This window comes from Engystomops pustulosus, chromosome 2, assembly GCF_040894005.1.
Source record: "Engystomops pustulosus chromosome 2, aEngPut4.maternal, whole genome shotgun sequence".
NCBI lineage: Eukaryota > Metazoa > Chordata > Amphibia > Anura > Leptodactylidae > Engystomops > Engystomops pustulosus.
The window spans coordinates 54,088,578-54,107,806 of NC_092412.1; the positions used below are offsets into that span (position 1 = coordinate 54,088,578).

Below are 19,229 nucleotides of genomic sequence, written 5' to 3' on the forward strand. Positions count from 1 at the left end.
TTAATCCCAAATACCTCTCCTTATATTCTGGGATAGATGAAAGAAACTCTTGTCTTTACACTTTTTTTTTTGCAGTTCAGGCAAAGAGCTAATGTTAAAACATGTCTACAGATGTATCTATCTGTCTATATATTGCTTTAGAAATTCAGAGTGGTAAATATATTGATATTTAATTCAATCTTTGCATAATTGACAAATTGTAATTGGATAATTAAATCTAAAATTAACAGCACACGGATTCTTTTTACACTCTTTTTAGCAGGATTTATATTATATATAGTGATATATAGCTATACAAAGTTATATATACATATATGCATGGTATGATTTATATTTTAAATATATATATATATATAGGACGACTCAGATTGATTCTAGAACAGCTTAAAATTATATTATGAGAGGCATATATATATATATATATATATATATGTAAATTTATGTTAACTGTTTAAGTAGAACTAGTAATTCTATCTATCTATCTATCTATCTATTTATTTATCTGACTCTTGGGGTGGGCTAGCAGGCTAGTTGAGGGGTCTACAATAATTTGTGGGTTCTCACTAATGATTCTTAGTATATGTTGTGTCTGATTCCCTAGGGGTGGGCTATGGCACGGACAGAAGGCGAGGTCGCCAGATCTACTCCCGTTATCAGACCCTGGAGCTGGAGAAGGAATTCCACTTTAATCGCTATCTGACCAGGCGCAGGAGGATTGAGATCGCTAATGCACTTTGCCTAACAGAGCGTCAGATCAAAATATGGTTCCAGAACAGGAGGATGAAGTGGAAAAAGGAGAGTAACCTAACTTCTACCCTGACTGGGAGCAACGGGGCATCTGCTGACAGCCTGGCCGGGGGCAAGGAGGAGAAGCGAGAGGACACAGAAGACCAACCCAAAGAGTGAATGGGGGGCTTCAACCAGCGTCCCCCCACTCACCCCTCCACCCCCACCCAGCTGGCAGAATTCATATGGATGGGCTGCATTATGGAAACAAATATATAAATATATGAAATATATATCTACACATCTCTTTCAAGAGCCAAAAGTGAACTAGCAATCCAATGAAGGAGGAGAAGGACAACCTGCAGTGTGCTAGCTCTGGACAGTTTTTCTTCTATCCACCATTATGGCTTTGAGTCTCTTGTGATATGGTGTTTCTCCAACTTTAACAAGACAGTATTCAAAAAAATAAAAAAATAAAAATAAAAAAGAAAAGTCCCACATTTCATTGTACAAGAACCATTGCCTGCAAACACAAGGGAGAACAAGACTTTGCCTGTGTGTTGTGTGATGGGACGAACCCAGCACAGATCAAATGTGAAGAACTCTCCCAAGAAAGTGTCCTCCTGCCCCCTGTCTGTCCATAGAACATTTCCCCATAGCCTGACTGTATTATTTGGATGATCCTCCATATTCCATACTGTGACAGTTCCCGTGTGAACCTTATTTCTCATTGTGCCCGTGGTGTCAGTATTTATATTTATGTCAGCACTGCAATGTTCAGTAGTAGCTCGTAAAATGAAGTTTCATAGCTGTAGAATAATAATGGTTACATTCTGTGTCTCACTGACTATGTATAAAGATCACGTCCTATGGACAAACTGTTGAGTATTTAATAAAATTGATATTATTTTTATATGGTTCTCTGTATTTTTTGTTTTTATCTTCTCCCAATACCCAGCTTTTCAGTGGTGTGTGCACGTACAACAGAGAGGCAGCCTCCTTTGTGGAAAGTCATTCACACCGGTCACAAACCCCCTGTATCCTCTATCACTGCCATTCAGGCGACATAGCACAATAAAGCTATATTATTCTGCATTCAGGATAACTTCCTAAACACGTGTACTGTCTGGCTGTCTGCAAGAAGCCAGCAAATGCAAGGACCTCACTAGGATTGCAGTAGGATTGCAGTAGGAATCAGTTTTCCTATACTATCTAAAAATAGGCAAAAACAGAATCACAGGCATAAAAATATATAGTAACTAAAGTAATACAAAATATACACATCAATACCAAATCATATAGGAAACATATAGTTATAGCACAAAATACAAATAAATATATTTAAAAAAAAACATACAGCACCGGTCTAGCAATCCGAAAACAGGGCTATAAATACACATAGGGCATATAGGCACAAAACACTTTGCAAGTATAAAGTATCTTTCCTACACTACATATAAAACCCATAATAAACTGAAAAACAGAAAAAAGCAACACAATATAAAGTTGGCACAAATGTATAGAAATTACATTATAGTTTAGGAAAGAAGGAAACGTTTATTTACGGTGCATTTGGAAATAAAGCAATGTGCAAACGATGTGAAAATATGTAGATGGAGATATAAATATCTTACAGTAACCCGCAATATCCCTACAAGAAAGCTTAGGGAGCTGAGGAGGACTCTTCTCTCTGCTCTAATGAATTTAGGCTCTGCAGCTATTAAGTGTAATCCAATAATGCGAGCGCTGAACTTTTCACCTTCACACACACACATGTGTGTGTGTATATATATATATATATATATATATATATATATATATATATATATATATATATATATATATAGTGATCTGAGGAATCTACAAATCTACAACCCCCCCCCCCCCCCCATAGTAAGAGATGTCTGGATCTATAACCAGGGGTCTCCTCGAGGTATTTTTTGATCTTCCATGCACAACAAAAAAAGCAGAGACCAGAACTTTCACTCCAGTGATCAAAACCACACACATTTATAGCACACGTATGTTTGGGAGATTGTTCCCCAGATAAGGGATCTGCATTACACCAGACTGAACAAAGCCATCCACATGGCTGACATCTATTTACACATGTGTAGTCTCATCCTATGCTTTAGATACATATCAGAAACCTTAGTGGATATAGGGGAATATAATATTTCATCTATAGCCCCCATACTCCATCGATAGTCTATAAAATATAGGGGTCCCTTTAAATCCTCCAAGCTGCTGGAGTAGTATTCGGTCTCATTTTTTTTTTTTTTTTATAAAGAATAGAATAGGTGTAATTAATTAATATGTTAATTGGCTAATTAAAGATATCTATTCTGTTTATATAAGCCACGTTTCCTTTAATGGCCGAGATGAGACAATACGAAGGGAATGACATGTTTTTCAATGGGAGCCCTGGGGAAAATCTGCAGCCATTAAACTCCTTGTTCAATTGGTGGTCAAACCACTGGTGGGATAAATTATTCACGTCGAGATATAGTTATAAAAATACCAGTTATGCCAGGCACCCATTGACCTATCACACCAATGGTGGTGCAGCCATGTTTTGGAGCAGGTGCTGTACCACCCTACTGGCACCAGGTGACGCTGTGGCCTCATTGTCTTCTTTTCCTTCTTGGGGCCTTGAGTTTGTTCTGCCAACATATCAGATACGTTTCACAGGCTTCCATCAATAACCTCCTGGGGTCATCAAGCCAAATTTATGACTGGCCAACAGAGTCACGTGATTCTATTTAAACATCCCATATTTGGGCAGAGCACATAGAATAAAGAAAGAGGATTCCCCAGCTATAAATTCTGCACTTTAGAGAACAAAACCCCTGAACTTCAAAGGGCCACAAATCAAGGCTAATCAAAGGGTGCAAAAAAATAATAATACTAATAATAATCATCATCAGCAGCAGCAACAGCAGCAGCAGCAGCAGCAGATATGAGCTCATACGTAGCCAATTCATTCTATAAGCAAAGTCAAAATGTTCCTGCCTATTCCATGCAAAGTTATGGGAATTATGGATCTGTATCCGAGGTCCCTTCATCCAGGTATTGCTACAGTGGGTTGGATCTGAGCATTACATTCCCATCTCCTGGTTCTTCAAACTCTCTAAGCGGTCTGGACATGCCTTCCAATGGCAGCACTAACTCTGAGCGACCCTCCTGTACTGTCATGGGCACTGCTGGGCACACTCTGGGCAGAGGAGAACAGGGTGCCCTAAGCCCTGGGATTTACAATCAAAAAGCCGGGAGCACTTCGTTGGAGGACAGATCTAAAGGGATTGAGAACATCAAAGCAGAACCGGTCCAAAGCAACCCACAAGGACAGCAAGCACCCCAGCAGGGGCAGCCACAGCAGCAGCAGCCACCCCAAATATACCCCTGGATGACCAAACTGCATATGAGCCATGGTAAACTTTCACTTCTCGCTTTTGTTTCATAGGGTTTTTTGCATTGGTTTTTATAGGCCATGCGGGGCAAATAATAAAAAAAACCTGAGGTCGTAAATTTTACGACTTAGGCATCAATTGCTCGTAAAACTGTCCACTAAAAGGCTTACAGGCTATAGACGCTCAAATTTATGACAGCATAATTGGATCATAGGAACAAAACGTGGAGAAAAGACAATAATTCCATTTTTTAAGGGGCAGAATAAAAAAAGCTATTTTTTTTATTATTGCTAAAAAAATAATAACTTTATATGCATTTATTTAGTGGATAGTGCTGGAGCCTAAATATTCGTAAGTTGTGGGATTTGTGTTATTAGCAATTGCATGTAAGATATAGGAGACTGTGTAGACTTGTCTGGATATTTTGCATGTTACATAATGCACTTGGGATATGTGTCATAATTTGTAGGGTTTTATTTTTATTTTTTTTTTCTTAAATGAAGGGTCCTTTTACATGTCCCCAATTTTAACCCTCATCCCCTGCTACCTTCTCCCCTTTAGAAACTGATGGCAAACGTTCCCGGACGAGCTACACTCGCTACCAAACCCTGGAACTTGAGAAAGAATTCCATTTTAACAGATACCTGACACGTCGCAGACGCATCGAAATCGCCAACAATCTATGTCTAAACGAGAGGCAGATCAAGATCTGGTTCCAGAACCGAAGAATGAAGTGGAAGAAGGATTCTAAAGTCAAAAGCAAAGACTCCCTTTAAAAAGGATCCTTGGAGGAGCTTAGATATTTAATCTTTACTTTTACTACATCTACTTTCAGAAACTTTTCATTTTTTCCCCTTTTTGTATGAGGGGGAGGTGGAAGAGATCAAGGGAAGGTAAAACTAAATTCTTGATGACTGCACCTAAGATCTCCCTATGACACCCCACTCATGTATAGATAGTGTATAGATCTGTATTTTGTCCATTTAGTGTATTATTTTGACCAAGGTGGAGTAAGAAGAATCCTCTAGGCAGCTCTTTGCTTCGGTTTACACGTCCAGGCTGTATTGTATTAGACTTGCAATCTGTCCAGGGTCAAGGAAAGTTCTTTAGAAAAAAAAAATGCTAATTGGGCTAGTGGGCTGAAAGGGCAGGGAAAGTGTGGCTGTATTATATTGTGCTTATTATAATAGGGGGGTCACCGACCACTTAGATATAAAGGGAAAGAAGACAAGGCTAAAGTTTCAAGCAGAAACTTTACTATTTGTTATATAGAGTATTGTAGATACACACTAGAATGTGTGTACATCCTGCTCATCCAAGTCCATGCACTTGTATAGTCTCCATAATGTCACCATTCTACCAAGTGAACTTGTTCTTTTATGTCCCATGGATAGGTACTGTAGCATTCCTGTTCTTTTCTATTGGGTCAGAACCGTCCACATCTTCTCCCACTCCCTTACACTTTGGTATAATTCTGTGCAGGATCCATTACCATGGAAGGGGCATGATGGAGGGGACCATTGGACTTGTTTTCAGTGTAATTTATTGTATTTTTTGTTGTTGTTTTTTTAATGCTTTTTTAATTTTTTTGGTAATTAATTCTGAAGTGTATAAAGCCACGATTTGTACGTCATCGTTTTAATATAATCCTTCCTAGTCAGTTCTACTCAATAATGTAACTCATATATTTATTGCTTTCAATTTCATATGTGAGAAATCATGAATCCTATATTTTGTCATATTGAATAAACTGCAAGTAATATAACAGTTCAACTGAATATCAACTTTATCTTTGCTTTCACATTCACTTCTACTATGGGGGGTATGTCACAGATGTTCAGTATAGAACTTTCCATTGTGAATTTGGTAAATTGGGGAATCAGTGTTAAAAATGTATACTATAGATCCATTACTGATTTTACTGAGATCTAATACCATTTCTATGATTCTATGTAAATATAAAACTCCTAACTGAGCTGATGTAGCAGAGTTGAGTTTGTCATATGGCAATTTGGCATAATATAGAACTGCAGATAGACATTCCAGTTATATTGTGGCGCACAGATAAATGACAAATCCATCTCTGCTCTAATGTATCCATTATGGAAATATGCATTATATCTATTCAAAGATATCTATCTAGATATAGAAATACAGACGTCAACTTTCCTACATTTACAAGGGTGACAGTGTCATTTTTTTAAATTAGAAAATCAAATCTAGTCTAATAATACATGTATGAAAATTACATACCTGGAAATGACCTTTGATCCTGAAATTTCTCTTCCAGTGTCCCAAACCAATATGATGCCCTATATAGTAAAACTAACCCCAAAGAGCTGAAGGTATACACCCCTCACACAGTCAAAAATGTTCTCTTGGTGTGTAAATTTCACCTAAAGACTTGGGTCCTGAGAAAATAATTCCATTGTGTTATCTGCAATCTGTCCTGAGATCTATTTACAGTAGGGACAAATGCTTGGGAGAAGTTAAGGGACCATAAAACTTTATGGCACTTCCGTTACACGTTGCAGACAAAAGAACAGCTTCCTGATATTGGAAGCCTTTGAAGATGAATCCTAGAGCTGAAACTTGTTGTTTTATCTTTTTAATCACAGACTGTTGAAAAAAAAAAAAAATCAGAGTTTAGTGGAGGTTTTATGGCCGGTCTGTAATTACCTTGTACTGTGCTATGCTGCTTTTTGATGTCAGTTATATAGATCATTCTGTCAGTCTGGATTCCCCCAGATTCTCTATGTATAGCTGTCAGGTTCTTCAATGGTCTCTGTCATTGGGGTGACATCACCCTTCCAATTTCTATTACCCTATGTAAAGGTTAAAATTTGACATAATTTTTTCTCCTCCTCTTCATAATTCTGACTTTCACTCTAGTATCTAAACTCTCTCTCTATATTTATATTTCTCTCCCTCTCTCTGTATATGTATGTATATATATATATATATATATATATATATATATATATATATATATATATTCTGTATATTATGATACTCTATCTAGCCATCTATCTATCGATCTCAGTATACAGAAATTCATCCACCTACCTATTTACCTATCTATGCCCCTTATCACAACATATGGTCAGATCAATGTGATTTTGCATATAGGATTTCAAGTGAATATTATTTAATATACGGTATATATATATATTAGCTAACTATTTATATATTTATACATATCACACTCATGTTTTTATACAGTAGATACTTTCTGTCACACATCTCTTTCTATTTAAGAGCTACCTAATATTACATATCTCTATGTATTATATCTGTCTATCTGTCTGTCTATCTATCTATCTATCTATCTATCTATCTATCTATCTATCTACCTATCTGTCTTTCCATTTATGGCCATACATTCACACATACTTCATATTGTACCCTATTGAATCAGGGAGTGTACAGAATACAAAACTCTACTCCAATTGACCCTCACTTTACACCATAAACCCCATCCATAATACAATGCATCCATTCTGATTTTCAGCAGTCTACCCCAATAAAAGCCCACATCTCTAATAATACACAGACTTTATGATAATAATCCCCCCACACATTAACCCTAGCAGAACAGGGATCAGGTCCACTTCCAGTGCAAGTAGCTGACATCACCGGACAGCTACATCTGAATAATGCAGCAATGACTTCAGACTAAAATTCAGACTCATCTTGCAGTTTAAATTGTAAAAAAGATGTAGGTAAAATGCTTGATATGGAAAAAGGCCACTTACCTTTCCTGTAACAAGTGTGACCTCTATTTTAGTAAGGTTAGCTAGGCACATATTAATACAGATTTTAAGTCCATGACTAGCATTTAGTTTAAGAGAGAACATTAGGGCAAATACTTCTGGCTTCTATGTGAATTTAGTAGTTTAAAAGTTTGGAAAGGTTATTTATGTGGATGGCCATAAGGAAGGACCCTGAGTGGCTCTCCTGGAGCACGTGATGTCATTAAAGTAAGTTTTATGGTTTGGGGGAGCTGACAAAGCTACAATGTATTTACATCATATATAATCTTAACTGTCCACCATCGCAGCTGCTGGGTCTCTTTAATACTGGGACAGTGGGACAAGGCACTTAGTGTGGATTACGTCGCCTCCTGAAAGCTCATCTGCCAAAAGGACCCCAGGCAAACCAGGAGGTTCTTGTCCCTTCTTTTTATAACCATTCAGGAATTTCCAAGGTAAACTTCTGATATTTAGCTCAGATTGTGCCACTTCATATAGTGGATGTTTTGCATATTTGTTTTGTGGTGCGAAGTTATTAGAAGTCTGTTTTAAGTTCAATATCTCCAATTTGGTTCTTGTTTTATCTTATGATGTATATTTGGAAAGTAAGGACTCTGTATACAGTAGGGGTGGGGTATTGTTGTATAGAGGGTGGGCATCTTGATAGGAGATGTGTGAAGAAGTAGGTAGTAAAAGTTTCGAGGCTTCAAGAAAGTTTGTGGTGCAGAAGATGTACATGCGCAATATCCAGGAGCATCTATCAAGATGTCTGTAGATTTAACTCTACCTGGTACAGACTGGTACTTAACAGGTCCGACCAAGGTGAGGGACCCCATTAGGAAACCATTGAAAACCCCATTGCTTGTACATTGTCCACATATATATAGCCACTTGCAGTGTAATATTAGTATTGGGAGACTGTTTCATGCACTTAGTCTTATCTAGTCACAGATCCTTACCATATGTTTCAGTTACTCAAAAGCTCCTTATCCCCAAGTCATTAGTAAGAGTCCTCCAGGTGAGCTCAGAGAGCTGTGCTCAGCTCAACAAACGGGTTCTCCTTTTTGAGGCTGCTGTTGTAAATACTTTAGATATTTTCAGCATGGTTTCAGGCCAAATGTACATCAAAGGGTGTATTGTAAAGACAAAGAGCACACAGATGTGGTACAGAAAGCTTGAGAGAGATAGGGATGAGCAGAGATAGATAGATGGGTAGATAGATGGATAGTTAGATAAAAAGAAGGAAGGCTAGAAAGAGAGAGACACAAAAACATTAAGGTTCATAGACACATAGATACAGTAGATAGATAGACAGACAGACAGATAGATAGAGAGATAGATAGATAGATAGATAGATAGAAGCAAATGGATAGATAGAAAAACAGATAGTAAAAAAGATGCAAGAAATTATAAATCGACAGATAGAAAGAAAACTAAATACAAACACATAAGTATAAACAGATAGAAAAAGAGATAGTAAAATAGATACAAGCAAATATGAATTGCCAGATAGATTCATAGATATAGAGAGATAGATAGATATATCCAGAAAGGCAGGAACCACTCCAATTTTCAGTATATAAGGTGAGGTTTACTCAGGTGTGGCAACGTTTTGGTGTGAACACACCTTTTGTCAAGACAGGTAGACAGATAGCTAGATGATAATTAAATAGATAGATAGATAAATAGATATATAGATAGATAAATAGATAGCTAGATAGCTAGATAGATAGATAGATAAATAGATAACTAGGTAGATAGGTTCAAAAAATGGAAAAGGCAGGCAGCACTCCAGGGTTAGATAGATAGGTTCGATAGAAAGATAGAAAGATAGATAGATAGATAGATAGATAGATAGATAGATATACAGAACGACAAATGCATACAAAAATAGATATTAAAATAGACACAAGCAAATATTCATAGCTAGAACGATAGATGAGAAAAGAAATAGATGAAGAATGACAAATACAGATAAAAATAGATGAATTGAAAAGCTCATAAATACTTAGATTGTTCTTTTAATTTCTGAGATGTTTAAGGAATTTTACAGCATAGATACAGACTGAAAATGGTATTTTAATTATTTACTTATTAATTTTTTGGGACATGACTCCTTGAGGTGAGAGTAGCTAGATTTGGGTACAAGAAATGTCCTGACCTCTCCACAAACACGTAAAATTTTAATAATAATAATAAAAATGAAAAAAAAAAATAGTAATGATGTAGTTAACTTTAGTTTCTGTGTGTATTGTGTGCAGTCCTTGCCTTTCCTCCTTTTTATGCTTTTATTTGCCTGTGCTTTAGATGCAGCTTCCATCAGGGACACATAGCACCAGCAACACTGGGTTTAATTAATTGGACTAATTTTACAAGGATTGATGTTTCATTGTAGGAGCAGCCATTATAGCAATTTATTCATTGGGAGTCAAGAAGAATAAACTGTGCACATGGTATAGACGTGGAAATGTGAGAAGCTGCAATATTTTATATCAAATATTATTTCAACAGAATGACAACACACGAAAAGGAGGATTGATTGTTCTAAATCCTAAAAATGTACAAATCGGAAGTAAAAGAAAAACTGAAATGCAAAATAGAGGGTAGCAATTCTAAAAAGAAACTACATACACAAATACATAATAATAATACAATTAATAAAAAAAAAAAGCTATATTATATTTGGACGTTGAACTAATCCAATGACTATAATGAGATAATTAATAGGATCATATCTTGGTAAAAACTTGGATATTCCTTCTTCCCAGTGTAATGAGAGGAGAGCTGCACAGTAGAAGGTTGTATATAACTGGAAGGTGGTGGATTCATGACTCAGCCACTTATTGCCTATGGAGGAGTGGCTGGCACCAGTACAAGGAGAAAACTTATTGAGGATGAAGTGGGCAGGACTTGGATGAGAAGCTGGCAGTGTGGCAGGATTGGCATGGGGATTTACACACAGATCTGTTTCACTTTCAGTACATGGCAGGAGAAAATTATCACTATTAGCCATCTTTATTATGTAGCCTGCAAACAATGTCATGGGAACTATGTAAATACCTGGTAGGAATAAGATCTGTTATATTACACTTGCTAAACAAAGCATTGCATTGCTGAAAAACTGGACCTGCATAACCTGTGTCTCCTACTCGTTATAGATAACATAGTTATAAAGTAACTTCTTATGGAATATATTTGCTGCAGTGCAACTTGTATCATATGTAATATCACTTGTAGCTGATCACAATGGCTTCTATTTCACAATAAGTGGTGCCCTGATAACTTACTGCACCCACACACTACTAGCCTGGACTGTATTGGATTGAGAATATAATCTTTATATACTGCATCATGGACTGTCCCATGATCATAAGTTATGACAAAACTTGTTATCCCCCACCATAAATGGGACTGGGAAATTAAAGGAGTTTTGTTATTTTGATCTCTGTTCTTTGTTTCTCTCTTCTATTTCATATTTAATTTATTTGCCAGTGAATATTTCTATACGTTTGTTAAAATGCTTTGAAAAATAACCTCTCAGTGGAGATGGACCCCATAGCAGCTGGTGGTTATACCCATAGGCTATAACAAGTGGCTTGCTAATGATCTGCCATGTAGTGAATCCACTTGAACATATTTGACAAGTCTCCTCATTTCCTTTAAGGAACCACTTAGCAAGAAGTTGGATTGATCTGTGTAAGCTTGGCAATAATATTAGCCTAGGGCATAGATATCTAATTGGCAGCACATACAACTGTTATAAGGAAGCAAGAGTTCATCTTACGTTGGCTGAATTCTGGTTGCTGGTGGTAAATTAGGGCGCGGGTAAGAGTATGAATAGGGTATATATATAGGAAGGAGGGACCTCTACTATAGAGCTGGGCAATGCACGGCTATCTATCTATCTATCTATCTATCTATCTATCTATCTCATATCTATCTATCTATAATCTATCCATGTTGTGCCCAGCAGCTGGAGCTAGGCACACATTTGCGTGCATTGGATTTTTTTGTGCCCACTGACAGAGCTAATCCCAAAATGCTACATTTTCCCTACCTGGCAAAGAATCAAAACAGCAATAAAATCAATGGAGCACATTTACTAAGGTCTTTGCAACTGTTTTCTGTTGGACTTTGCACTTTATTTCTACTGCAAACTGCTTGCACAGGTATTCAAGAAGTGTCCGCGCCGCTTTTGTGTGGCACGTGACCCATTTGTGGCACAGCTGCGCTAACCACTATGCGCCACAAATTGGGGGGTGTTCCGGTGCTCACTCGTAAAGTGCGCCAAATTTATCATGCAAAGTCTGTTGCACGCCCTAAGTTAAAGGTGCTCCACAATAAAGTTGATGAACTCTGTCAGGCCATTGTAGGGAAGCGACAGATCCATGATTTGTGGCGCACCCAGCATTATACACGGGCAGAGCACATTCAGTGCGGGCTTCCCACATTGTTAGTAAATGTGCCCCATTATGTCAATCTGCAGAAACGGCTCCATAGAAAATCATGGAATCCGGCTATCATTCCATTCCATGTTTCTGCGCCATGTCAAAGGGAAGTGGTCACACAAATGTGAATGCGACCTATTGCAGTGCATATGAAGAAGATGTATTTTTACAGATATTCAATATCCAATAGCAAATAGGACCCTTAGTGACTGTATGTGTTACAATATTGAATACATGGCCTGGTATATGCAACTCAATACTTGTGTACCACTGCAGAGCTAGGGAGAAGGGCATGTGTTTGTATTTAGCAGTGTCCATCCCAAGTATTATCTCTGGCAGTGTTACTACTGATGTGCAAGTTTTATGTGTTTGTACATTATGATGTTCTTATAATGTGTCCTGCCAATTGTTATGATGTATTCATGGATTGTTCCATTGTTTTATAGGCTAGTTGCACCTCACCTATTTGAACAAAGATGTAATGTAGCAGCCTGGACTCTCCCATGCACATTAGATGGTACATTGGTCCGTTTGGTAATACCAGACATGGCTGACATTACTCTGGTGTGTAGGGTTACCTACAGGAACATAGCTTTTTGGGGTGTAGAGAGTACAGTCATACCTGGGCCTAGGAGCCCAGTGATATTAACACATTATGGATGGAAAATCTGGTACAGATTTGCCTTTGTGTTCCAGTAAAGTCACTATATGGGGGCTTTGATCCAAAGTTAGGCTCAATTCACTATTGTGTTTGTCTGTTTACATTCTTCATTACATTATGAAATTATTCCTCTATTTTTATGAAAAAATTGTAACGGAAGGAAACCATCCTTGTGGAGAGTGTAATGGAAACCCTTGATGCAAGTGTGAACTGATCCTTACTTCTTATAAACTTATATGAGGTAAAGAATAAAGCCATGGTTGTCATATAAAGCTGTCCTTATAAAAAAAAAACATTTGCAAATCACCTATGTCTAACATAGAGATGTATCAATCTTGATGTTGGCTCCAATCGTTAGGCCACACTAGATATATAGAGAGGCTCTGGTGTCTTGATACATCTCCAGCAATGAGGGAGCACCTGCCAGGTGGAGAGTGTGCCGGCTCAGTTCTCTGCCAGTTCTGACCTGGTGTACAGTAGCGCTATGGCCTGCGCCTGGACCTGGACCAGGCTATAGGTAGTGCTCAGCCCAAACAACAGCCCGCACACCCCCTCCATGCCCCAGTGACATAGAGGACAAAACACAAAACTGCCAAACTTCTTTCCAGTCAATACTTTTTTCCATTAGCTAAAATTATCAATCATTGTAAAACGTAAACTTAGATGGCTGTAGTAGGCCACCTTTAGATTTTTAGCAGGATGCTCAAGGTTGTCAATGTGCACCCCATAGTCATCCATCTCTGAAGTTCACAATGACTTGTTGGTTGCATTATAATTTATTTAATGGCTTTCAGTCCTTGACATTCAGCTCTAGTTCCTAATCCTTATATCTCATATTAGGCTTAGCTCTCATTATCTAAAGAAAAACACAGAAAATAATTGCAAAACCCATTTCCCATTGTCCTGTGAATTGGTCCCTAGACTCAAGAACATTGCTAGGGTCACTTATTGATCAAGAACTCCCACGTTAGGTTTTACTACTTAATGTACCTTATATACGGTACTTGATTTGTAAAACACAAGTTAATCTCTTCACAGTCATTTGATACATTCCCCAGAACTCCAGCACATTATTTCATTCAATAATGAATGATTAAATATATCCCAACATTGTATAAGTCCCAGCAGGCATCTGGAACGTTGTCTCCTGGAAGATGCGGTGGGTACCAGTGGGCAGGGCACCATGTTATGCCGGCGCTAAGTGCGCCAGCATATGATAAATGTGCCACATCATCTCTAGCAAACAAAACATACTTTGAGGAGTCAAAATCTGAGACTTGTAGTTCATGACCTGCCTAGAAAATTAACACTTTAGTTAGAGTGCATTACCATATATGTGGTAATATATCCACATACATATCGTGGAAGCAGTTTTATGCTGGAGCAGACAAAACTGATGACATTTCGTAGAGAGCCGGATCAAAAACTCCATATGACACAGCAACTAATGGCGATTCGATCCCATAGAAAATCCTGGGGTTGGGGATAAGGACGTCTTTATTTCATTGGAAGGAAACTAAAACGTAGCCTTTATTTATTTATTTCAAGAGATTTATCTATTTGTAATTTTGTTTTTTCAATGTTTTAATTTGTTTTAACTAAAGTGTTTTAAGGAGCCTTGTGGTTTGGCTCAAAAATCTGCATTTGCTGTAATTGCTGTAGAGAGTGGCGTAACTAGGAGAGGCAGGGCCCCATAGCAGCCTTCTAATTGGGGTTCCGCTTCCCCCTTTAAAATATACATATTTGTATATACACACATTTATAAACTCATATGTACACATACTATTTGTCACACTTGAGGAGGGAAAGTGTGTAAAAGTCTCTTGGAAGAGTCTGTGGACCCTCTGGACCACCGCGGGAGGTGGTATGAGACCCGCGGTGGCAGCCAAGGTAGTACAGCAGGAAACAGTTCAAACCTGAGATGACAGCAGGAAACAGCAATGGTAGCAACGCAGAGGATCGCTGGTAACGCTGGAACACAGGATACACAGGGGACTCAGGAGGGCTTTCTCTTAGCAGGAATGATGCTGAAGATCCGGCGGGGAGTGAAGGGAGGTGCCGGATTATAAGGGCGAGCCAGATTAGCAGCAGCCAATCAGGAGGACGCTGGCCCTTTAAAGCTAGAGAAGTCTGCGCGTGCGCCCTCTAGTGGTGAGGGCGAGCGACTGCAGGCAAGGAGCATGCGGCCTACATGCAGGGAGCCAGGAGAGGTAAGTGAGGGCTGGGGGAGCGGGGACCGCGGCAGCAGAGCACGGGTGTACCCGCGATCCGCGACATGGATCGCGGGAGCAACCGTGACAGTACCCCCCCCTTTAGGGCCCCTCTTCTCTTTTTCTTCAGCCTCTTCTTTCGCCTCCTCCAATTCATCTCGGTGACGGAACACCTAAGGAGAAAAGCAGAAACAGGACAAACTTGCATAGACTCCTCTGCAAGCAGTACAACCAGAGGCAGAGCAACACTGGGAAGCTGCGGAGGCAGGAGCGGCTCTTGGAAAGCTGGAACAGCTTTAGGAAGCTGCGGAGGCTGGAGCGGCTCTTGGAAGCCGGAGGCCGGAGTGGCTTCTAGGAAAGCCGGAGAATCTGGAGCGACCTCTGGGAAGGCCGGTGGAGACACTGGAGCGACCTCTGGGAAGGCCGGTGGAGACACTGGAGCGACCTCTGGGAAGGCCGGTGGAGACACTGGAGCGACCTCTGGGAAGGCCGGTGGAGACACTGGAGCGACCTCTGGGAAGGCCGGTGGAGACACTGGAGCGACCTCTGGGAAGGCCGGTGGAGACACTGGAGCGACCTCTGGGAAGGCCGGTGGAGACACTGGAGCGACCTCTGGGAAGGCCGGTGGAGACACTGGAGCGACCTCTGGGAAGGCCGGTGGAGACACTGGAGCGACCTCTGGGAAGGCCGGTGGAGACACTGGAGCGACCTCTGGGAAGGCCGGTGGAGACACTGGAGCGACCTCTGGGAAGGCCGGTGGAGACACTGGAGCGACCTCTGGGAAGGCCGGAGGCGACACTGGAGCGACCTCTGGGAAGGCCGGTGGAGACACTGGAGCGACCTCTGGGAAGGCCGGTGGAGACACTGGAGCGACCTCTGGGAAGGCCGGTGGAGACACTGGAGCGACCTCTGGGAAGGCCGGAGGCGACACTGGAGCGGCTTCTGGAAAAGCCGGAGGAGAACTTGGAAGCGGTGGAAACATGGCGGCCGGCTGGAGTGGTTCTTGGAAAACTGGATTAGAGCTTGGAAGCTGAGGAAGCACGGCGGCCGGCTTTTGGAACACCGGAGCCAAGCGAGGCCGACATGGAAGCCGGACTTGAGGTTGCTGGCAATCAAACAGCTGCAGAGGCATGGGGGCAGGCTGGAGTGGCTCTTGGAAAGCCGGAGCAGCACTGGGAAGCTGCGGAAGTAGAGTCTGCGGTAGCCGGGAGTCTAGCAGCTGTCGAAGCAGGGTGGTAACCCCGCTCATATCCTTTCTCCAAGAAAAAATCAGTTGAGACTGCTGGGTGAGGACCTCTGCCAGCAATTGGTCTGAGTCATTTGAACAGTCCATGTCCTTGACAGGATCCATGGCCTTGGCGGGGTCCATGGCCGGATCTTACTGTCACACTTGAGGAGGGAAAGTGTGTAAAAGTCTCTTGGAAGAGTCTGTGGACCCTCTGGACCACCGCGGGAGGTGGTATGAGACCCGCGGTGGCAGCCAAGGTAGTACAGCAGGAAACAGTTCAAACCTGAGATGACAGCAGGAAACAGCAATGGTAGCAACGCAGAGGATCGCTGGTAACGCTGGAACACAGGATACACAGGGGACTCAGGAGGGCTTTCTCTTAGCAGGAATGATGCTGAAGATCCGGCGGGGAGTGAAGGGAGGTGCCGGATTATAAGGGCGAGCCAGATTAGCAGCAGCCAATCAGGAGGACGCTGGCCCTTTAAAGCTAGAGAAGTCTGCGCGTGCGCCCTCTAGTGGTGAGGGCGAGCGACTGCAGGCAAGGAGCATGCGGCCTACATGCAGGGAGCCAGGAGAGGTAAGTGAGGGCTGGGGGAGCGGGGACCGCGGCAGCAGAGCACGGGTGTACCCGCGATCCGCGACATGGATCGCGGGAGCAACCGTGACACTATTTATATATTTATATACATACATATATAGTTTATGTGCACACATTTATGCACAGATATACACACTTATACATAAAGTATATATAGATCTTAAACACACATACAGTATATATACAATGTTAACACATCAAATACTGTACACACGTAGTATATACATATCACAAATGCATACACATATATAGTATATGCACATGCAGCAAATACTGACATACAGCAAATACAGATATAGACCATATACACATCACACATACACACATATAGACCATATACACATCACATATACACACCTACAGCATATACACATCACATATACACACATACAGACCATATACACATCACATACACGCACACACACATACAGATTGTACATAGTAGACTTCAGGATGTAGAAATGAGAAATTCCAGTAATATTGTTTTGCTGTTCCATCCCCCTACCCCAAGATTTCTTATCTGAGACGCCTGTTCTGCTGTGTACTGTGGAAGATGTGCACTGCTATATACATTTTATGCTGAAAGTTGTGCACGTGCACAGCCTACTTAGTGTGTCAGGTCAGATGACGGGGTCCCCCTGACACTGCGGGTCCCAATGCAGCTGCTATGGCTACTATCCCTGTAGCATTATTAGAAATGGTGGTCATATGATGGGGGGTATGTACCAGCAGGATACAGCAGTACATGGTGTGAGCCCCACCATCCTCAAATACCCAATTTATCAGGAGGCTCAAGCTTCCTGATAAATCCGTAAGCCGACTGTACTGCTGGAGAGTTCTAAACCAGGTCTTGCATAGAAATGCACTCTAGCTGGTGCATTCGGGAGTGCTACTCCATGGCCCGACACATGGGGGGGCATTTATTATGGCCTTTCAAACAGAAAACTGGCTGTGTTTTTTGCCCCTCTCTGCGCCTCTTGCACCTGAATTTATGTAGTGTTTGCGCCATAATATTGCTGCGCCACTTGTCAATCCACCAGTTTTCTGCAGCTTCTATTTTTCCCAGCATGTTTTTTGGCGCAAGTTGTGGCACAAAAAAAAACCCAGATAAAAGCTAGTTTAGTGAGTTCTAGACCTTTCAGTCCGTGCGCCAAATCAATTATCCCTTGAACCACTAACTTATATCCCACAGAAAAATATAGAACAGTTAGTTCTAGCACCACCCTGCGCCCAAATTAATAAATGCCACTCATGGTGACTGAGTCAGGGGTTGTATACCGGTATTTAGGCCATGATAAATCCTACCCTCACTATACTGTGTAACATGTGGGTGTCAATGGTGATTAATAAATATAATGCTTTTACGATTATTATCAAATTAGATAAGCCCCAGTATCTCATTTTGAGCACGGTCATGCCAGCCAACATGCCCCCACCTGCCATTGAGCAGGGGGCAAGAGAAGCAATGAGCTGATGTCTAATGTGTGAGTGCATGCAAATATGTTACAGCATACTACACAAATTGGATGTTTTTACCATAATCTTGCAATCTCCCATCTTTAATACTCGTATTTTCTCCAATTAATCTTGGATACAGGCATTTGTATGAACATAGTAGGAGTCAATGTTAGAGACCTGGGTCATTTTCGTTATCATGACGTGCCCTTGTGCTTGGTAAGTAGAGTGAGACACAGTTCATTTACCACCTGGTAATCTCCTTTTTAAGTGTCTGGGAATGGAGCCAAAGCTTTATCATTATTACAACAACAAGTATAAACATGACTGCGAGGTTTCATGAAATATACCTTTCCATTTTCCAATGTGGGAGACAGCTAAGAAGTAGTTAAATAGCAAGATTTATTTGTTTCGGAAATCTTTCCCTCCTTTAGTCCCTAGAATCCTATTTTCAACCATCCATTAGAGGAAGCCGTCCTCACCACACATTTAATTAAATCCAGCTACGTATGAGGTAGACTACGGCCCGACAAGAAGTTATTATACTCATGTACTACGCGGGAAGCTCATTCACATGGAGATAGAGCCGGCAATTATGAGTGTAAGTGACTTGTATCAGGAGATTGTGGTTCAGCTACAGGTTAATAAACCAAGTGGAGCCATTGTACAAGTATTAGTACTTTTACAAACAGATCTTCTACTCATTGGGGCTCATTTACTAAGGGTCTGAACGTCGCATTT

General features: G+C 40.6%; 2 protein-coding genes across 3 annotated transcripts in view; both read left to right on the top strand.

The window, feature by feature from the left end:
- The window catches only part of HOXC6 (homeobox C6), a 2,470-nt gene extending 892 nt beyond the window's left edge, over positions 1 to 1,578 (top strand). The window contains exon 2 of one of the 2 annotated variants that reach the window (XM_072133013.1): positions 578 to 1,578. In XM_072133013.1, the coding sequence (XP_071989114.1) occupies positions 578 to 906 (329 nt within the window). In that variant the 3' untranslated portion in view covers positions 907 to 1,578. The remainder of the gene's footprint in view (positions 1 to 577) is intronic. The other variant, XM_072133014.1, reaches the window with a different exon arrangement.
- A 1,956-nt stretch (positions 1,579 to 3,534) lies between these two features.
- Positions 3,535 to 5,874, top strand: HOXC5 (homeobox C5). Its single transcript, XM_072133015.1, has 2 exons — positions 3,535 to 4,157; positions 4,698 to 5,874. Exons 1-2 carry the CDS (start codon positions 3,686 to 3,688, stop codon positions 4,910 to 4,912), a joined length of 687 nt encoding a protein of 228 aa, XP_071989116.1. The 5' UTR covers positions 3,535 to 3,685; the 3' UTR covers positions 4,913 to 5,874.
- Positions 5,875 to 19,229: the final 13,355 nt, after the last annotated feature.

What these genes read in the sequence shown, in the direction of transcription:
- HOXC5 (XM_072133015.1), top strand. Translation starts at nt 3,686, where the DNA reads ATGAGCTCATACGTAGCCAATTCATTCTATAAGCAAAGTCAAAATGTT. An exon ending in CAAACTGCATATGAGCCATG is followed by an intron (nt 4,158 to 4,697) that starts GTAAACTTTCAC and finishes TCTCCCCTTTAG; the next exon opens with AAACTGATGGCAAACGTTCC.